The sequence below is a fragment of the Labeo rohita genome, chromosome 4, assembly GCF_022985175.1.
Source record: "Labeo rohita strain BAU-BD-2019 chromosome 4, IGBB_LRoh.1.0, whole genome shotgun sequence".
Taxonomy (NCBI): Eukaryota; Metazoa; Chordata; class Actinopteri; order Cypriniformes; family Cyprinidae; genus Labeo; species Labeo rohita.
In genome coordinates, this window is record NC_066872.1 from 41,314,660 (window position 1) to 41,335,538 (window position 20,879).

Sequence of the window (20,879 nt, forward strand, 5' to 3'; positions counted from 1 at the left end):
AACATTGAATAAACAATTATTTTTTGAAGCATTTAAAGCAGTGTCATTTTTTACATTCCGTGTGATGATTTTTACCATTTTGTCAGTTGTGCAAAAACGACGCACTTCACCTTTAAGATCAAATTACCAAAATTAGTCTTAAAATTTATTTAAAAACAAAATTTTATTTAGGTTTTGGCTTACAAAAAAGCTTTCTACAGTATATGTGTCGTGTGTGTGTGTGTGTGTAGGAGGTGAAGACGGCGGTTCAGCAGCGGTGAGAGCAAAAGAGGAATCAGAGAAATTCAAAAGGAACAAATTCCACTTTTGGGTTGATTAGTAGCTTTGTGAATAATGGGGTTATTATCATGCAAAAGCACAGGGTTGGTCACGTAAAGCTGATTAACAGCGTCCAACATTTTCGCCAGCAAATTGGTGCGTTAATGCTGCCGTTTCTCTCATCTCTGATTAACATTTAACCTTCCTCTCGCAGGGCCGCCACATCCGATGCCAAATTACTGTTGTTTAAGATGACATGGATACACAGTTTTGCAGGGGCGCTGGCCGATCATCTGTTGGGAAATTTAGTAGAAAATACTAAAATAAAAAAAAGAAAAAAAAAAAAAGAAATGCATTTACTTAGAGTAACCAAAAAGCTAAATAGCCTTCTTGAGAATATATATTTTAATTTTTAAATTACTATGTGTCCATCTGATGTGATCCTAAAAAATTAAATAAATAAATATTTGCATTACAAAATTAAAAGTATCTGTTTGTATCATAAATAAATAAATAGATATATATACAAAAATCAGCTGTAAATTGACTACTGTGGTATGTTTTATTTAAAAAAAAAAAAAAAAAAAGTCTTTCAGCCTTTTTACTGTTTTCATGTATAAATTAATGATACCTGCTATTGCTGTGTAATTAACTGTGTAATTTACTAGCATTTCCTGCACTCTTAAAAATAAAAGTTCTTTTTCGGCATCAATGGTTTCATGAAGAACCTTGAACATCTACGGAACCTTTCAAATGGGTCAAAAGGTTCTTTATGGTGGGAAAAAGGTTCTTTAGATTTTTTAAAATGTTCTTCAAAGTGGTTCTTTTAAGAAGTTTCACTGAGGAACCAAAAATGGTTCTTCTATGGCATTACCAATAAACACCTCTGTAGAGCATTTATTTTTAAGAGAGTGTTTGAAAATTGTTTCTACATTTTTTTCAGTGTAGATAACTGACTTATCAAGAGCTAAATCCTTACATCTCTTAGTAGAGTGCTGACAAAATGATAAATACTCATATTTAATTTACAAATCACACTGCAGTGTGGTAATATTGACAGGACACACAAAGTTAACGTACATTACATAAAGCAAAACGGCAATGTGAAAGGAGCACTAGGATTACAGCTTCAATAAGCAGCGAGACGCACACATTGCGTTTCCGCATAAACAGTGCCGTAGAGAATAACAGCGATCCCCTACCAGCCCGGACGTGCCGCTCGGACCTCTAATCAACTGTAGAACCCAAACCGCGGTGCATTGGAGAAATCACAGCGATGTGGTGTGTATCGTTATCAGTCTAAAAACCTGAATTTGCATGGCTTTCATCAGTCCGTGGTGAGCTGTCAGAGCGATCGCTGGGTTTGATTGGGCTCTGGTGAGGAGGGGGGAGAGAGCGAGAGAGAGCAAGGACGGGGCCTGAAGACCACTGGATGTTCATGTTTGTTTGATCAAAGTGATTTTTTTGTAGGCGGTGGAGCTGACCAGCGGTGGTGCTGTGCAGCCTGGACAGTGTTTGAACATGAAACAAGTTTGCATGCAGACCCACCAAAGGCTTAAAACACCAGCTTTCTGAAAGGTCAAACAAGCGTACTTTTAGATTTTGTCCGTGTCGACTTATATGACGGCTACGTCAACTGTTTACTGTGTAGTACTTGTATACGATACATATTAAACAAAAATGGCATGCGTATTATTTGTTTAGCAACTATTCAATAGTGATTCGATTTGCACCATCCAATATTTTTAAAGAATATTTTAAATAAGTTATAATTTTTGTTTTTTTTAAGTTAAAGTTTTAGCAATTTTGTCATGCTTTGGTCATTTTGTTTTTTTATGCCTATAGTTTTTAATTTAATTTATTTCATTTTTAGTTTTAGCTATTTTAGTAAATAATTTGATTAGCACCATCCCAGTGTTATTTTAGTATGAGATACTACTCTAATTTTTATTCAAATTTGTTTTTTTGTGTATATTTTAAGTTAAAGTTTTAGTAATTTTGTTGTGCTTTTGTCAGTTATTTTTTGTCTATAGTTTTTAAATTTATTTCATTTTTAGTTATTTCAGTAGATTCGATTTGCACCATCCCAGTGTTATTTTAGTATGAGCTACTATTCCAGTTTTTATTAATATTTTGAGTTAGTTTTTATATTTTTTGTTTTAATTTTAAGTTAAAGTTTTAGCAATTTTGTCGTGATTTTGTCATTTTTATTTTTTAATGTCTACAATTTTTATTAATTTTAGTTATTTTAATAAATTAAGTTAGACTATTAGTTTTATTTAAATTTTAATTCATCTCAAGTAATGAAAACATTTTTATTGTTTTGGTTTTAGTTAACTATAATAACTCTGTGCCATCCTATTAAACAAGTATGAAAAATTACACGTGTCCACATCGATTCTTTCGCTCTATTTTTCTTGTTCTTTTTTTAACTAACAATTTCTTTCTAGAAACGGATTTAAAAGCTACAGTACATAATGAATTCCCTTGGATGTATAATTTATCAGCACCGATTAGTGTGAATCTTAAGGAATGAGAGTCTGTGTAATGTACACAGGAGACGGGCTGCCTTATCTCAGCTGCAAAACCGACACCGGCCCAATGAGAGGGTTCATGTTTAATGTCAGCCCGAGCGGAGGATGCCCAGATTCCACCAGGCCAAAAACAGCCCCAGCGCCTCGGAGGAAATAGTTCAAGACATCTGGAAAACTCCAAAGGCTAACATCAAAAAGAAAGGCAGAGTGACATAAAACAAGCTGGAAGAGTCGCAGACTGGAGAGCGGTGCGGGAACGTTCAAATGAAGAGACTGACTGGCGCATGGGTCGTACATGGCGGCTTTAGAGACCAAATGAGAGGGGGATAAAATAAAATAAAAAAGCAGTTAATTTGCAGTCAATACAGAAGTGAGCGCAGTCAACTTTTTGAAAGAGCGATCCGGATACGCTGGGGAAGCAGCAAAGATGGGAAAAACATGGCATTACGATGCGCCGCTAATGACCGCGCTAGCTTTCTGCGTACATCCCGCAGCCTTAATTGAATTTGTCAGAGGGATTTTAGACGACTGTGTGCTTACAACACAACACAATCACAAACACGCCATCACTCAAGGTCCTAACCCACCCGCAACGGAACAAAAGATCTCTCAATTAGTTGATTTTCTGCTGGGGTTGCTGTTATCGCAGCCGGCGACGGCAGCCAAGAACACGAGAAATCGCAATCCCCTGAGCAGAGATCTTGTAAAGCTTTATTCTTCAGCTTCCCAGGCTGTTTAGAGGCTAATTTCACAGGCAAACAGATTATGGTAATCCGTGTAAACATTAAAACACAACAGCTTGCTGTTTTCCAGGGGGAAATTACTACTTGAGAGAGAACATATTGATTCAAAACACAGTTCTACAAATAACGCACGCACGCACGTGAGTTGTAATGAGACAGACTTATTGAACTGTTCACCCACCCCCCCTCCAATTAAGATGTGAAAACTATGACGCCTTTTAAGATACACATTTCTGTTGAATCCGTGGGGAGATGATAGCGTTTGTTACACGCACCTCGCACTAGGCTTCTACTCGTGAAACATGAGTGATATATCCGTTTTAAAACTTTCCGGTCTTGGGAAATGTTCAGATACTTTCCTGCCTGTTCACACACAGGATCAAGTGTTTACTTTTGTGCAAATAAATCCTAATTAATAAAAATTATATGACTCAAGTTACACGCAACACTGTATTATTCAAATTCAAATTATTTTTATACATTTAGATAATGTACTGTCCTATAAATATAGCACAAGAATGTCTTCTCTTACTAAAACCAACTACTGTAGCAACAGCAAACAACAACAACATACTATGCATAGAGCATATAATTATGGTTAGTGGCTATGAACCAAAGGCTATACTACCAGCTTTTTTTTATGTTTTTTTAAATTTTTTTATTTAGTCTCTTCTGCTCACCAAGCCTGTAATTATTCAGCAAAAATTTTGAAAAAGTTTCACAATTTAAAATAACTGTTTTCTATCTGAATATATTTTAAAATGTAATTTATTCCTGTGATCAAAGCTACATTTTCAGCATCATTACTCTAGTCTTCAGTGTCACATGATCCTTCAGAAATCATTCTAATATGCTGATTTGCTGTTCGAGAAATATTTTTTCTTATTGTTATTATTAATAATATTTAAAACAGTTAAGTACATTTTTAGGACTCTTTGATGAATAGAAAGATCCAAAGATCAGCATTTATCTGAAATAAAAAGCTTTTGTAACATTATACACTACATCATTTAAAAGCTTGGAATCAACATAAGAAAAGAAATTATAGAAATTGTTACTTTTATTTAGCAAGGATGGATTAAATTGATCAAAAAATTGTTGATAAAGACATTTGATAATGTTACAAAAGATTACCATTTCAGATAAATGCAGTTCTTCTGAACTTTCTATTCATCAAAGAAACCTGAAAAAAAAAAAAAAAAAAATTCTACTCAGCTTTTTTCATAATAATAATAAATGCTTTTTTTGAGTAGCAAATCAGAATATTAGAATGATTTCTGAAAGATCAAACGACTGGAGTAATGATGCTAAAAATTCAGCTTTGAAATTACACAAATAAATTACATTTTAAAATGTATTCAAATAGAAAAAAAGTTATTTTAGTCCAACTTCTTGTTTCCAAATTTGAGCATGAGAAAGTCACACTCGTCAAGCTATTTCATAGTATTTTTTTTAAACGCATTTTGGGCCAAGTACTGTCACTACTGGAATCCCGAGCCGATGAGAATGATGATTCCTAAATTACTGCTTCTAATTCAGCTGAATGCCAGGTCACGTCAAATGAAACCTATGAAACATACAAACTGCTTTACAGAGAATCTGAAGTGCTCAGCAGGTGCAAGACTTTGCTTGATTTAAATGGGTTATGGTATCAGACAAGCATGATTGAACATCACGCAGTAAAGAAACCGCAATACATGAGCCAGGAAAGCAGCGCTGGTACACAGGAGCAAGGCAGAGAGCCGGTCTTAATGAGAGGACACTGTGAGAGAGGGTAGCGATCGCCCCTGCTGAGGTGGGGTTGACACATGGCAGACCCCCGCTCTCCACAGTCTTGTTAAAAGGTCACACCTTGGTGACCATTACTAATGCACCAGCGATCTCCTTCATTACTGGCCTCTCCTTACCATCACACCTGACAATGTGCAAGCTGCTTTTTTCAGCTCGGCCTTCTGTTTTTCCTTCCCATTTGCGAGACAATACAACACCACAAAAAATAAAGAGATCAATCTGGTTGGAGTTATGAAAGATGAAATAAAGCAGTGCGTTTATGGGAAACAGAACAGAAAAGTCACATATTAGTTGCGGTTAGACGAAGGGAGGGGAAGACCAGGAGAGGAAATCTGCAAGCACATACGAGTTTGAGTGCGAGGATCACGTTTGCGCGTGATGTCACATACCCTCTGGAGTCGAGCCGGGTTTATGGGAACCTGTCGAGCTGATTTTGCTCCTTCTGCTGCTGTCGCTGTTGACCGACAGACTAGAGCGAAGTTTTCTCTGCACGCGGTGCGAGACGGGCGATGGGTGCTTCCTGGACTCGGAGGTGGGGCTGGTGGAGGGTGGTTGCGTGACCCCATGGGGCGTGCCATGGCCGTTACTTAGCACCGTGTGCAGGCCGTTCTGCTGTCTGGCAGCCTCTCCGTCGATGCCATGCTGCAGGGATGTTGCTGGCTGGGGCAGAGGCTGAGGTTGAGCTACAGAGAGAAAGACAGAATTTTTTGTAATCATTGGTTTGGACCAGACAAACTTCACAGCTGGATTGGTAATATGGTGTTCTGGCTGAATTACTGGCCATTTATAGCATTTACTTTAATATGAAATTTAAAACAGGAAAAGAACGCACTTAATGGTCAAACATAAATGACAAATATACTTTAGTAAATTTCAAGTAAAAAAAAACAAACCAAAAAATATGCATTTAGCAAATAATCACTAAAATGTAAATCACAAAGCTTACACAAACATACATAAGGGATTCATATGTTCCATCATGCCCTATAAAAACTGAAGGACTCTGGCTCCTATTCCAGTTCCACTTAACAATTCCAGTTCATTAATAAGCTAATTATCAATATATTTTTAGTCATTTCAAAGGGGAAAATAGAAAACACAGATTCATATATTCAAAAATACATATTACATATTCACACAACAGCATTTGATTGATTTGTTTAATTTTATTTATATAAAGTTTTTCAAAAGATATTGTTTTTTTTTTTAAGAAATCTCTTCTGCTCACCCAGCCTTCATTTATTTGATCCCAAGTACAGCAAAAAAGTAAAATTTAAAAAATTAAAAAAATTTACTATTTAAAAAAAAAGGTTTTCTATTTGAATATATTTTAAAATGTAATTTATTCCAGTGATCACAGCCAAATTTTCAGCATCATTACTCCAGTCTTCAGTGTCACGATCATTCAGAAATCATTCTAATATGCTGATTTGCTGTTCAAGAAACATTTCTTATTATTATTATCAATATTTAAAATCAGTTGAGTACATTTTGTCAGGATTCTTAGATGAATAGAAAGATCCAAAGATCAGCATTTATCTGTAGCCTTGGAGTCAGTACTTTTTTGGGGTGCTTTAAATTTATCAAAAGTGATGATGATGATGACATTTCTATTAGTGAAAAAGATTTCCATTTTATATAAATGCTGTTCTTCTGAACTTTGAAATCACAGGAATTAATTACGATTTAAAATATATTCAAATAGAAAAGAGTTATTTTAAAAAGTAAAGAATATTTCAAAATTTTACTGTTTTTGCTGTACTTTGAATCAAATAAATGCAGGCTTGGTGAGCAGATAAGTCTTCTTTAAAAAACATAATCTTACGGTTTAAAAACTTTTGACTGGTGGTGTATGTGATTTTTTTTTTTTTTTTTTTTTAAATAGAACTGGTTTTAAATAAAAACTAGTTCTCAATTCTCACTCCTAACACTGTGTGCTTCCTAACCTGAATACACTCATCCATAAAACCATCTTCAGTCTTCGTACATGTGACACACATGACAAGGTCGCAGCCTGAACCGAGAGGCTTTATCTGATGCAACAGTAGTCATGGCAAAGTGAGTACTGTAAGTGACACTAGTATGCATTCAGCTCTGCTGGGAGTCTTATGTACTCTCCTTCAGGATACACACATCATGTATATTGGGCTCCTTTGAATTATTCATCATTTTCCTGCATTTGTTACTTTATTCTGGCTTTCATGCAATATTCTTCACATTTTGTCGTGTGTGTTTTAAGGCAGCAACACCTGAATTTCTCAGAGAGCATGTGAAATGAGTTTTTTCTCTTAATTACTTTCTTCTTTTGGTGGGAGGTCCACACTTACTGTGCTATTATTGTTAACAAGAGAAGAAATCCAGCCCACCTCTTTATAACAACATATCACCCTGGGAAGACGCTGAGGGGAATGTAAAATAACACAATTAAAAACAGGCCATGGCGGCCTCATCAGCCAGCTGTCCATCTGCATGTACACTACAGCTAGCAAACAGGAGCAAACCCACTGTCAAACACATGTAGGGAGTCAACAGCATACTCTATTGGCTACCAAGATGCTTTATTTGTTTAATAATCATCTAATTTATTTGAGCATATTTTTTTAAATTAGTATACAAAGTGTGGGGTAGTGGTCACAAAAACTCAGGGCTAGAAGGGTGCTTTAAATCATTTTAAAATTATTTCAAGATGTTTTTATTAACTGAAATAAAGCTAATAAAAATGCAATATAAATATTTGATTCAATATTTCTGGATCTTTAAAAATAAAAACTTTATAACAAGGTTTTAAAAAAATATTTATAATATTTAAATTTATTCAAATTTAAAATAAGTTACATTTCAGTTAGCCGCCTAGTAAGTTGCTTTTTGTTACTAAACTTTAAAAAAAATGAATCTAAATAGAAATATAAATAATATATAAAAAAAAAAAAAAAAAAAAAAAAAAAAAAAAAAAACAAAACCAAAAAAAAAAAAAAAAAATGGACTAAAACCAACTAAAATTAAAATGAAACCTGAAAATATAAAATGTTGGTTCAATGACGTGTAAGTTCAAAACAAGTTGTTTTTGCAGCTCAGTTTGAATAAATAATCTTCTTACCACGAAAATTACAACAGCTGTTAAAAAAAAAAAAAAAAAAAAAAAAAAAAACAACAACAACAAGGTAATATTAAACTGCTCCAAGAGGGCTCTGCATACAATAAAATTTACTGTAAGTTTTTTAAGTATTTAAACTTAAAAATCGATTACTGACTTGCTACTTAAAAATCAGGCACATTTTACTTTTTTTTTTTCCGCACATCAACAGCCTGTAAGGTCTCAAAACCCTCAATACAGAAGCTCTCCATTGTCACTGCATGCTTGGTAGCTATCTTACTTACAAGAAAAATATAGAGTTTTGAAAACATATAGAAACAACAGCAGTTATTAAAAAGCAATAATTTATCAACCTGATATTTGTCCATCAGGACAGTCCACCCGGAGCGGCCTGGTGTTAAGTGTCCTACCCTAGGGCACAACAGTGATGGTTTATGGATTCTCTCTTGCAGTATTTGAACCACAACACTATATACCTTCTTCTTCGCCAGACAGCCTCAAAAGCGGCCCAGTCAAGGAATACGTTGCACATGCATCTTGCAATACGTTGCCAGAACAACAGAACAGAGAATGCTGTGGGCATCTGGTGCACACTGATAGGATCGCATGGGCCCGGCAAAGCCCAAAAGCCAATGCAACCCAAAAGAAAAGTTCCCCCTCGATAAAATATAAATGTTGCTTTCAACCCAAGGTATGATAGGTGATAAAAATTGAATACCCGCACTAAGCGTAAAAAACAAGCGTTGTATTGCAAACGGTGATTGTACACAAGCTGACAGGTCGCATTAAAACACCATGTTATGGTGCGGAAGGGAGAAGGGGGGAAAAGAAAACAGTCTAAATTGGTCTTCTAACCGCTCTGCTTCCAACATATCAACAACTGTTGAGAGTGTACATTTGTAGTTGAATAATACATGGTATTCCTCTACACACTCTGTCAAACACATCACAGGCAAACAGGGGGTGAGTGCTTCTTGACTGTCTAAGCAGCATCCCAATTTGGTCCCCTGGATCTGACAGCCTCAAATATCCTGGGAGCATTTTTAAAAGGCCAGTGTTTGATGGATTCATGAAGAACACACAAATATAATTGCCATTTGTCACCGCGCGTTTGGCGCACGCCCCACGTGGGGACGGCGAGCCGGGACGCCCAGGAGAGACGCCGCGCCACCGTGGCGTCGCTCTCTATGTAAAACTGTGGATAAACACCCCTTTGCCTTGGTGTCACAGAAAATAGCTCCGCTGGAAGAATTCGAAATTGTACCCCAAAGACGTGGAAGCAGAGCATGGCGGACCTCCCAAGAACGAATATGTATGAACGTCATTGGCGTGGAGCGGCATAAACAAGACGGTGAAAATTCGGTCAAGCAGGAGGGATGTCGGAAAGGAGGTGAGACGGGGCAGGATGTTCTCTCATTTGCGCTGCTCTCTATGGAGACTGAAAGGTAAAGAGAGAGAGAGAGAGAGACAGGAAGGAAGGAGGAAAAAAAAAAAAAAAAAAAAAAAAGTAGGTCCCTGTATTTTTGCGGCTCGAGGCCTTTTAATATTTCATCCTAAGAGTGGAGCTGTTTGCTGTGCCCCATTAGGACGCCCATCAAACGGAACATACATTAATTCACTTGTCAACTCATGTCATCCAGCTAAACAGCCCCCATCCATTTCTTATCATCATCTGCTAATGGCTAACAATCATTACCTGTACAAAAGAGTTGGCCGGTGAAAAAACACAAAGTACCGGTCGACAATGAGATGAGGGTGAAAAACATCTGAAGTTGAAATGGTCAAGTTAGTGGACATTTCAGTTTAAATGGCTTGATCTTTTGTAGGCTGAAGGTATAACTTATAACAAGAATAATATGTGATTCTTACCGTTTTAATGTCATGTAAATGTTGATAATCAGCAGACAGCCAATATTGAACCTAAAGCTCTGTTTTTTAGAAATAAATTTTCAAAATGAAAGAAATATCGATATTTTTAAAATGTTAAAAACTAAAACTTTAAAATGGTAATTCATTAGAAATAATGATTTATTTTATATAAAACATAAATACAGAATATTTTGAATTTAAACTTTAATTTATATGAAAAGACCAATTCTCAAATATCAAGCCAAAAAAAAAAAAAAAAAAAAAAAAAAACACAATCTTTGAAAAATTCTAATAAAAAAGATTGAAAAATAATCCTTCAGCCTAGGATGTCTGTTTTGGAATTTGTTTAGCTCTGTGTATATAATATGAATGCAACACAAATAACTGTTTAATGCTCCATGGGCCCGTCTCTGATTGAAATGCTAATTTGTAAATGTGCACTGACCTACCAGGAGACTTCCCACCATCACCCAAAACAGCCTGGGGTGGCATTTCTCCTAACAAACACCTATGGCAAGCTTACACCTTTCAATCCAAAGCAATATACTCTCTCAGTTGAAATGATGTCCCCGTATTTATAGAAACAAAACCATGGGAATTTGGTTGGAGGGAAGGAAAGCAGAATGAATATTATTAAAAAGGGCTGCGAAAGAAATAAAAAAAAAAACCTTCTGCATATTAAAAATCGTTTACGGCTTGACCTTCCGACTCTGTGGCAAGGTCTTACTTCCCGACAAGAGAAGTAAAAGAATTTAAATTTTCACTTAGGTGACCTACTGCCCAAGCTCGATGCATTTTGTACACAAGGTGTTTCTAAACCTACCAAATAAAGTGTAAGGTGCCTGTTTCACCCAGAACTCACCCAGCACAACAGCTATGGGTATTTTTTAGTTGAGTTATTTAAGCTTTTGTCCAATTTGTGTCTTTAATACATTTATTTGAGACTACTATGTGTCTTGATCACAGTAATTGCCCTGTTCTTTGAAGCCGCCCCAAATGTCACATGCCAGAACTACTTTAACTCTATTACGGCACCTCCTCCGGTTTGCTGGCACCCTACAATATCTAATTTCTGAGAGACACCGTAGCTCACATCTTATTTTATACTCATTTCTAGCAGAAGATGAATAGGTAGTCACTATTACTCAGCTTTTTTGTGCTACAGCACACTTTTAATTCTTTCTGACAATCATTTAAATTTGGCTGTTCGAATGAAACCTGCTGTAGAGATGTGACACCTGAGAAGGCGTTTAATATTCCAGGGCCACCCTTTTTCACAGTCATTCACTGTCTGTCCCGCTCTCGCTCGCCTGTTCTTTCACTCCATCTCTCCGTAACAATGACAAGCCGAGCCAGGCGTCTGGGATTTACTAATTTCAAATTTAGTAATTTGGCTGCTGATTGAGTGGAAAAAAATAACCCCTTCGGACCTTGTTCTACTTAATTACATTTTATAAGGCAGCCGGCAACTCCAAAGACAAGGAGAGAGATTGCGAAGGCTTGAGCTTTTCATCATTTATACTTCTATTTCAAATCTGCATTTGCACTATGTGGCATGCTAGCCATCAAAATCATTAAAACCCTCCAGAAAACCATACGATCGTGTGGAACAGGCTCAACCTGTCAGAAACGGGGATATATTTGAAACTACATTTTCAAATACTAATGGACTGATCTTATGGAAGTCCTGCATTAAGCTGGTTTTGGATTGGATGCATCTTTGATGCATTTCACCATACACATCAAAATCTGAGCTATTTTTTAAGAGGGCTTTAACTGAACAAACGGACACAATTCTAGAATGAAAATGCAGAATGAAGATTTTATCCAAGACTGTATTCAGCAGGGTACATTTCTATCAGTTCATGCAATCGAACTGAACCCATGATGCTGATGTTGCTATCGCCATGCTCTTCTGATTGCACTACAAGAGCTGGTTGTTATTTCTAAAGTAGGCCAAAACCACAGTTTTCCTACTTTCACCTGGTTTCGAAAACCTAAATAACAATCACGCAATCCATATCCTTCCAAAGTCCTTCCCTTCTATCCGTTTCCATCACGGTAGAATGGAAGAATGCCATAAATGCAGAATTTCTTCACAAACGCGGTTATAAAACGCACATCTTGCACAGATTTAGCCGTTTTACACAGCTACCACATTTTCTCGAAAGATCAATTATGACGTGACTCAGACCGAGCCTGAGGGAGCTGCCAGACTTCATACATTGAAGAGTGCTCCACCCTCCCTCCCGACGACTGCAAACAAAAAAACTCCAGCAACACAGATGTGAGGAGGCTGGGGGTGTATTTTCAGTTTCAGTTACATCGGTGACTCAAAGATTCCACCCCAAAAAAAAAAAAAAAAAAAAAGTACTTGCATAAAGATCCAGATGCATGCATCTCTTGGAGGCTGTACAGGACGAGGCCAGGCACCAAGCGATCCTTACAGAGGCACTCCTGGGGCAACCAAAGCCAGCCAGGAGAGTTTATTAAAAATATATATCTATCTATGGACAAGGTTCCTTTATTTGCTCCGTTTCAATCTCAGCATTAACTGCACTAATGTGACAGCTGTGGGTCACTGGACTCCGTCTTCGGGGTGCCAATCAAGACCTTAAGCCCGGGAATCAGGCTAAAGGACAGGGGTGCATTTCTGAGAGGCTTTTTAACGGGAGATGGCCATATCGATTTTAGCAGTAGTGGGAACGCTGTCTGAATGGAGTCAGTCGGTGGCTCCCCGGTCACCCCCGAGTGATCAGAGGCCTGACGGAATGACCTAGCAGAGGTGCGGTGAACCTGCAAACATGCAGGGCAGGAGGGGAGCACATCACGAGAGATCACTGTAATAGAAAAGGGGTTTAACCTTAATGTTGAAGCCAAAACCCTGTTAGAGGGCCAGTAATCCCTCCCGCTCAACTCTCATTTCAAGTGCTTTTCTGGCTGGAAAAGGCAGCGTTGTGTTCAGGTTGCGTTCGCGCTCTCCAAGATGCATCGGCGTGCCGTTAATCAAAGCGTGGGCCTCAAATCTACATCTTATTAACAGACAGACGCCACTTTCCAATCTATTATTCTTTGCATAGTTCAAACCCCAGCAGCATGTCCCATAATGCCCACCTTGCGAATGAAATAACACCGAGCTGATGGTCAACGAGAACAATCAGAAATGCTAATGGCGTGTTAAACCTATAGCTCACAGATGTGTAGATCACCTCTTATCTGAAGTAATTTAAATAAATTTTACACACATAAATCTGTAGAGCTCCGAAAGGGCTTCGGCACTTGCGAGGATGCTAATTGAAAGGCTGAGAATTTTTCCATATGAAATATGTCTACACCAAGACAATGAGGAAATAATTAGCACAGAGGTAGAATCACAATGGCCATTTTAATCAACCCCTGCGCTAGCATTTCACCCTATTTATTCCAGTTTTGATTCCATGACCCACGGCTAAGTAATCACTTGAAAATTACTCCTCTGTTCTAATGGGCTCTTGCGTTTGAGGAACACGTGGTCTGAAAAATTAGCATCTTGAATCAATCAACTCTTTCCACCCAGAATGATCGAAATAAAGGCACTCTTCAAAAGCGAATGCAGGTGAAATGCATGTGCACTCTATTAGAAATATTAAGGAATTAATAGCAAAGCCTAATCATGAAAGTCAACAATAAATACCTGATTCTGGACCTAACATAACCCTTGAGTGAGATCATAAAATTCCAGGCATAACGGAGAGGCGTTGTCTTTGCACAAAATGATACACACGCTAAAAATGACAGACAATCATGTGAATTATTCAGTGATTAAACACCTCTTGGTCATTACATCATTCCCTTGAAATTCACTCAGGACTGAACAAGCTTTTCTGTCAAAGCTAGGAGGCTGCCACATCCCACAAATTAGACTCTGTGAGAATTTGGATGTGTAATGCATTTGTTCTGTGTGACTGTACTGTACTGTCTTTATTGCAGGCTAATAGATCAGTGTGCAATTAAAGACAACACTGATAGCTCAAGCTGAGGATGTTCCACCATCGTCCATTTCTGTTTGCCCACATAAGTCAACGGGCAATGCTGAATAAGCGCGATTCATCTTCAGTGAATTCTGCTAGCTAATTAAACTGAAAATATGATAAAATTAGATAAAATGTTGTAAAGTGGCCAGTCAAGTTGATATCCTATCGATTTCCTGCTCTTGGTTCTAAATATCACATCATACTTCCCAATCCAATTAGTGTACTGCCTCAGGGGCCTACTATATCCATAATAGGCCAGACAACCTCATATACACAGTATAGCTTCGCATATATTCTAGAGCCTTGTACAGATATCTGTTACTTAGAATTATTTAATAATAATAATGTTTTACTGCAATTTAAAAACTATGGAAGCCCATTAAGTTTAATCTCAAAATTCTTTCCCAGTTTTCCCAAACTTTTTTCCCAGAATTGCTCAACATAAACTTGAAATTGTGAGACAAAAAACTCAGGATTGCAAGATTTAAACTTGCAACTGTTACTTTTTTCTCAGAATTGCAAGTTTATATCTTACAATTCTTACTTTCAAACAAAAAAAAAAAAAAATCTTACTGACCCCAAACATTTGACAGTGTGTGCATTTCACTAGTACAAGCTCATCTCAGGAGAGAAAATTAGGACAAAGTCAGCATACTGCAAGAGAGACAGATAGGAAAAGGAAGAGCAAGAAAGAAAGAGAAAGGGAGGAAGCAAGGTTGATAGATGAGAAATAGGCTATTTTTGTGTCAAACGTGCATCTTGCAGGGAACAGGTTTCTAGCACGGTCCACCAGATTTCCACACAACTTGACTGTGGGAAGTGGGTGTGTCAGGACTTTTTCCCCTCCAAAAACAAGTGGTGAGAATTTTCCAATCACATCCTTTGTTTTAAACCTTTGTTTCCCTAATTATTTCCAACCGACTCAGTGATGAGTGAGATTTTCCATCACTCCATGTCCATCTGACCTAATCTGCACAAAACAATGCCTTGACTTAGTCAGTTCAACAACTGAGCTGATCCACCTTCAATCTTACATGCGGAACAACAACCTCCAAGATGTTATCGAGCTTAACATTTTTAAAGTACACAAACCCATCATAGGGACAAGAAAAGTCCCTATGATGCAACCCCATGCTTTACCAGGTAAGAGAGCTCCTTTTTCAGTACATTCAAGTTCTCAGCCGTTATTTCCAGATCCAGGCCAACCAAGGCCAAACCACAATGGGATATCCTTACTCACTAGGCTTTCGAGACTTTGGCAGGAGAGCAACTGAACGTAACAACTTCACTGCAATAGAAAGACGCTAGTTCAATTTCAGTACATTTTCTTTTAATCAACACACACTCAAACTAATGCTAAGACTCAATGATACTGCACCTATAGCATTATCTTACAAAACCAAAAGATGCAAGCAAAGCGCTTACATATAGATTACTCATTATCATAATCTCAAATCAAAGCTACTCCCAAAGGCAAAGAATATCAGCGCAGCGGTAAATACTGAAATCAATTATCATCACAGTAAACGTTTTAAAATCACATCAGTGTTTTTAGATGTAAGCTTCCGTTTTCAGTGAAGCAGAACTGTGGAAAATGCTGACAAAGGTTGATGCCGGTTGATAATATAAATGAGATTGGATCACAAACTCTTTGAAGTTTATGACAAAGTACTGGTAACAAATGAAATGCTTTACATGGAATCAGATCAGTTTCATATGCATCAAATAAAGTTCTAAACTAGATATTGTCGATTCAATAAAACCGATAGGGGAACTGTAGACATGGCATCTGTTACACTGCCTTCGTTGTAGAAAAAGAAAGCTATGATTCATTCTCAGTCAAGCAAAGATGAAACCTACGAGCAACATTCGCCAAAAATATGCGTAAACAAGAGTTCTTGGAGTTTGGCCAATGATGTCAAGCGTGTTTGGATTACATGACTCGCACATTTGTTAACACTTACTTCTAACAAGATCATCATGGGTGTGGTTCTCAGTCATGTGATTCGGTCCGTCTGAAGTGGCGTCTCCTGGTATCGGAGTTCTGGATGTTTCCATAGCATTTGAGGATTCATCAGTGCAGCCATTGCATTTATCTGGACAAAAAAAAAAAAAAAAAAAAAAAGACATTTTTATTTAGGAGTTTTGCTCTACTTCAGAGCGGCCAGGAAGCCAAGCATGCAAAAGGCCAACACTGAGGTTCATACTGGCTCGCCTCAGCATCAAGAATAGAAAGACGAGCTCTAATTTGCCAGATAAAACAGATTCCTTCGGTGAACGGTTGCAAAAGTGTGTGGGCGGATCAGGTAGGCCCGGGCCAGAACTCTGGATCTCATTTTCTCGATTCTGCTCATGGGTACACGATACCTGCCAAGGTTTTTACAGCTATAAAGAGCGCATTCATCTAAATTGGAAAATGGATGTGAGCAAAACCTGCCTGATAGGCACACAAAGAGATAGGCAACCTTTAAACGCAGCACTTAAACTTATTCGGCTCCGAGTCCATAGAGTAAACGAGGTGGTGCGCTTCTCCAATTCGTTCTATTTGTGGCGGCCTTCGATGTGGCCGCGCTTGTACGGAGGCAGTAGGCAACCGCTCATTTATTTAGTACTGTCAAAGCAGTCATGTTACACAAACCTGTGTTTTTCCATCACTCAACTGCATGCTGGGAATAAAGCATGTGACTCAGCAAACATAAGTGTGTTTTCACTTTTGGCAAGTGGAGTGTTTCGTTTTGGGTTTTTTCCCTTCTACAGCCCTCGTTACAGCGCATTATGGGACAAGATCAATACGATACAGTAGCTCTAGATACAGAGATTGATATCACTTCATCTGAGCTTGAGGCTGATGAATGGAAACCCTTTATTCCAGCCATGACTCCTCAAATGCACATACAGTACCGGGAGCCTTGTGATGCATCGCTGTATTTAGTGATTACAGTTTGAAATAAATTGCTCTATTCTCCAAGCATACACAGTCCCCGGGGGAGGGAAATCCAGTCTTAACGGAGAGACTTTGAAGGCCCTACAAAAATCCATTTGTCACCGGAGCCTGTGATTGCTTACTTTGTCCTACTTTGCCATTTTTTGACAGTGCTATAATGATGCTTGGTATAAATAGGATGGTTAACGGTTCAGTGCCTAAGAAAAAAAAAAAGAAGAAGAGGGGGGCCAAGCTTATTTTACATGTGATAATCTCACAAGCAACTAGAAAGTTAATTAAAAACTATAATTGGCAGTGGTTCCTGCTAATAGTTACCAAGGCGCTCCTTCAATCTTTATTGGAAAATAATGAAAACATTATCATGCCTACTGGCGCAACATACATATGGGGAATCTGTTTGCTAGTTGCTATTTATGCAAGTCAGCTACTGGTGGTTCAGCAAGAATGGTACAATAGGGAAAGTGGGACAAATAAGTTTCATGACCGATTATCTTTAAAAATGAGGCAAATGTGATCATTATTACTAACTATCAAAGAGCAAATGTGAGGTTATTAGAGTGGACACTGTCAAAACGCTCTTTTAAATTACAAACACATACATAAAAAGTAAATGAAAAAAGAAACAAAAACAAATTAAATTGCAGCTACGAATTCAGTTCAAATTTAAACACATTTGCTATAAATTTAAAATAACTTAGACTTGCTGATGAGGTCACATCTTAGCTTAAAAACAGTTGCAAGTCAAATATAGTGACTTGCTGTGTTAAAAAACCGTAATGATCACACTGAAGCTATATTAAGAAATGTTTGGAAATTTTCATTGCATCACTCTAAAAAAAAAAAAAACCCTCATGGCTTTGATCAGTGCTTTATGATGCATATGTATTTGTAAACTGCACTTAACATTCACAATGCTAGCATTGTGAAGTACAGTTTACAAATACGTATGCATCATATTTGTAATACAAATACACATGCTTCAGAATATTCAACACAATAAAAACAATCCGTGCATCCATGACATAACGTTACACATGAATCAGAATGTCAAAAATGGAAAGACCACGTCTCTCACCTGTTGATTTAGACAGAAGTGGGTTTGTCTCCTCTTGTAGCTGCTTTTTTGGCCCTTCAGGCCCCTCCGGAGGTAAAATAGTCTCCGAGGACATGAGCCAGATGTTTAGATACTAAACACACCCAAAAACAACAATCCCCCACACAATCAGCCCTCAAACCTGTAGGAAAACAACAAACTATTGTAATATAAATCGCCGATACGCCGCCTCAGAGTAAACAAACTCAACTCCAATATCTTTCCTATGGAGTGACGTCATACGGCGAAATGTCGTTAAAGTTAGTGGAAAGTTTTGCTTGGGTTTTCACTCCATAAACGAAACTCAAAATGTCACAGACACTCTCCTGTACATCGTATCAACTTGTTAAGTCAATATTATTTGTTTGCCAAACGTGTAACAAATAATCTCGGGGTTTGCTGGTTACCTTTCAAACATGTCAACTCCCAAACGTCTTTATTCGCATCCTTTCTTCAGCCAAAACAAGGTCCCGTTAGAAAAAGTTTCCTTAATAGGCTGTTTAGGAGCAAAACTCTGTGAGAACTATCAGATTCCTCCGCAAAATAGTACGAAAATCCCTGTCAAGCGGACGCTGAATAATGAGTTTGTGCGCGAGACTCCCGCGCGCTCGAGCTGCTGCTGCTGGAGAAACTTTGAGCTGAAACATTTTCATCACATCCGGATTCCGATGATCACAACCAGCTGCATTCAGATGTTCAAACTGAGACTGTTTGTTAAACGACTTCGTCTGTCTTACAGACACGCAGGTATGTTTACCTAGAGGTCTGGAGGAGGACTTCACATACCTGACTAAAAGTATAGCTTACTTTTGAGCCTGAAGCGTCTACAAAGTTATGTAATTATAAATAATAGTCTGATTTCATGAGAACATTTTTACCTTGCTATGTTACTAGCCTTGACAGCTGCCTGAAAATAAATACATATTTATATTATTATTTTTATTTATTTATTTTTATATTAAAATTGTTACCAGCTTTGATAATTGGCAAATAAATAAATGTTTCTTTATTGTAAGTTTTATTTTTATTTTTTTTACTGAGAAATGTCTGACCATTTACAGCAAAAATGTACTATTGAGTTTTTCTAATGGCTGCTGCTTTAATTATAAATAATAGTTCTAAGTTCTTGATTTCATATAAAAATTTTTACTTTTCTATTAAAATTGTCACCAGTTTTGCCAATTGGCAGATAATGGATGAATGAATGAATGAATGAATGTTTCTTTATTGTACGTTTTTTATTGACTGAGCAATGTCTGACCGTTTACAGCAAAAATGTACTTTTGAGTTTTTAAGCTTCTAAAAAGTTGTTGCTGTAGTTATAAATAATATTTCTGACTTTTTGATTCACGCTTTTCTATTAAAATTGTTACCTGTCTTGACAATTGGCAGATAATAAATAAATAAATAAATAAATTTATTGTAAGCTTTCTATTAGGTCTTATTGACTTGTTGACATTATAGGACTTAATTTCTCACCATTTACAAATATGAAAAGGATTAACGATACTTATTAATGATACATATTATGGTCAATATTACACTGTCTCTTTAATAAACCTATAAAGTACACTGCCATTTAAAAGTTTGGGATCAGTGCAATTTAAAATATAAATATGTATATATATATTTTTAAATGCCTTTTCTGCTCATCAATGCAGTTTATTTGATTAAAATTACAGAAAAAAACTGTAATATTGTGAAATATTATTGCCATTTAAAATAGTGTTTTTCTACTTGAATATACTTTAAAATTTAATTTATTCCTGTGATGCGTAGCTGAATTTTCAGCACCATTACTTCAGTCTACAGGGACACACAATCCTTCAGAAATCCTTCTAATATGCTGACTTATTATCAATGTTAAAAATACTTTTTTTTGCAACCTGTAACACTTTTTTTAAAGATTCTTTGATGAATAAAATGCTAAAAAGAATAGAATTTATTTAAAATAGAAATATTTTGTAACAGTATACACTACCAGTGGGGTCAGTAATTTTTGTTAATTTTCTTTCTTTCTTTGAAAGACAGAAATACTTTTATTCAGCAAGGATGTGTTAAATTGATAAAAAGTGATAGCAAAGACTTGAATAAATGCTGTTCTTTTAAACATTTTATTCATCAAAGAATTCTGAAAAAAGTATTACAGGTTCCAAAAAAAATATTAGGCAGCACAACTGTTTCCAACATTGATAATAAATCAGCATATTAAAATGATTTCTGAAAGATCATGTGATACTGAAGACTGGAATAATGGCTATTGAAAACTGTATTTTTGATCAAATAAATGGAGTTTTGATCTATCTATCTATCTATCTATCTATCTATCTAGGCTGGTGGCTAAGCAAGGCAGTTAACCTCAGGTTAGGAGTTTTCCATAATGGTGAGAACAACAGATTTCTATTGCGATAACATCAATGCTTACTCAGTGTCTTTAAAACCTTTAAATTCTCAGCTGTCTGAAATCTGCACGCATACATACACAAAGAGCCCTCAACTGATTCAGTCCATTTTGGAGGTGGCCTTGCTGGTGGATAAAG

General features: G+C 36.9%; 1 protein-coding gene across 2 annotated transcripts in view; it reads right to left on the reverse strand.

Annotated features, from left to right (window-relative positions):
• Positions 1 to 18,991, reverse strand: part of mdfic (MyoD family inhibitor domain containing) — a 50,826-nt gene extending 31,835 nt beyond the window's left edge. For both annotated transcript variants that reach the window (XR_007827658.1, XM_051108459.1), the window contains exons 1-4: positions 18,747 to 18,991; positions 18,322 to 18,481; positions 16,267 to 16,398; positions 5,716 to 6,009 (exon numbers count right to left, since the gene is read on the reverse strand). Coding sequence is in view for 1 of the 2 variants with exons in the window: in XM_051108459.1 (XP_050964416.1) it covers positions 5,716 to 6,009; positions 16,267 to 16,398; positions 18,322 to 18,415 (520 nt within the window). In the remaining variant the exon portion in view is untranslated. The remainder of the gene's footprint in view (positions 1 to 5,715; positions 6,010 to 16,266; positions 16,399 to 18,321; positions 18,482 to 18,746) is intronic.
• Positions 18,992 to 20,879: the final 1,888 nt, after the last annotated feature.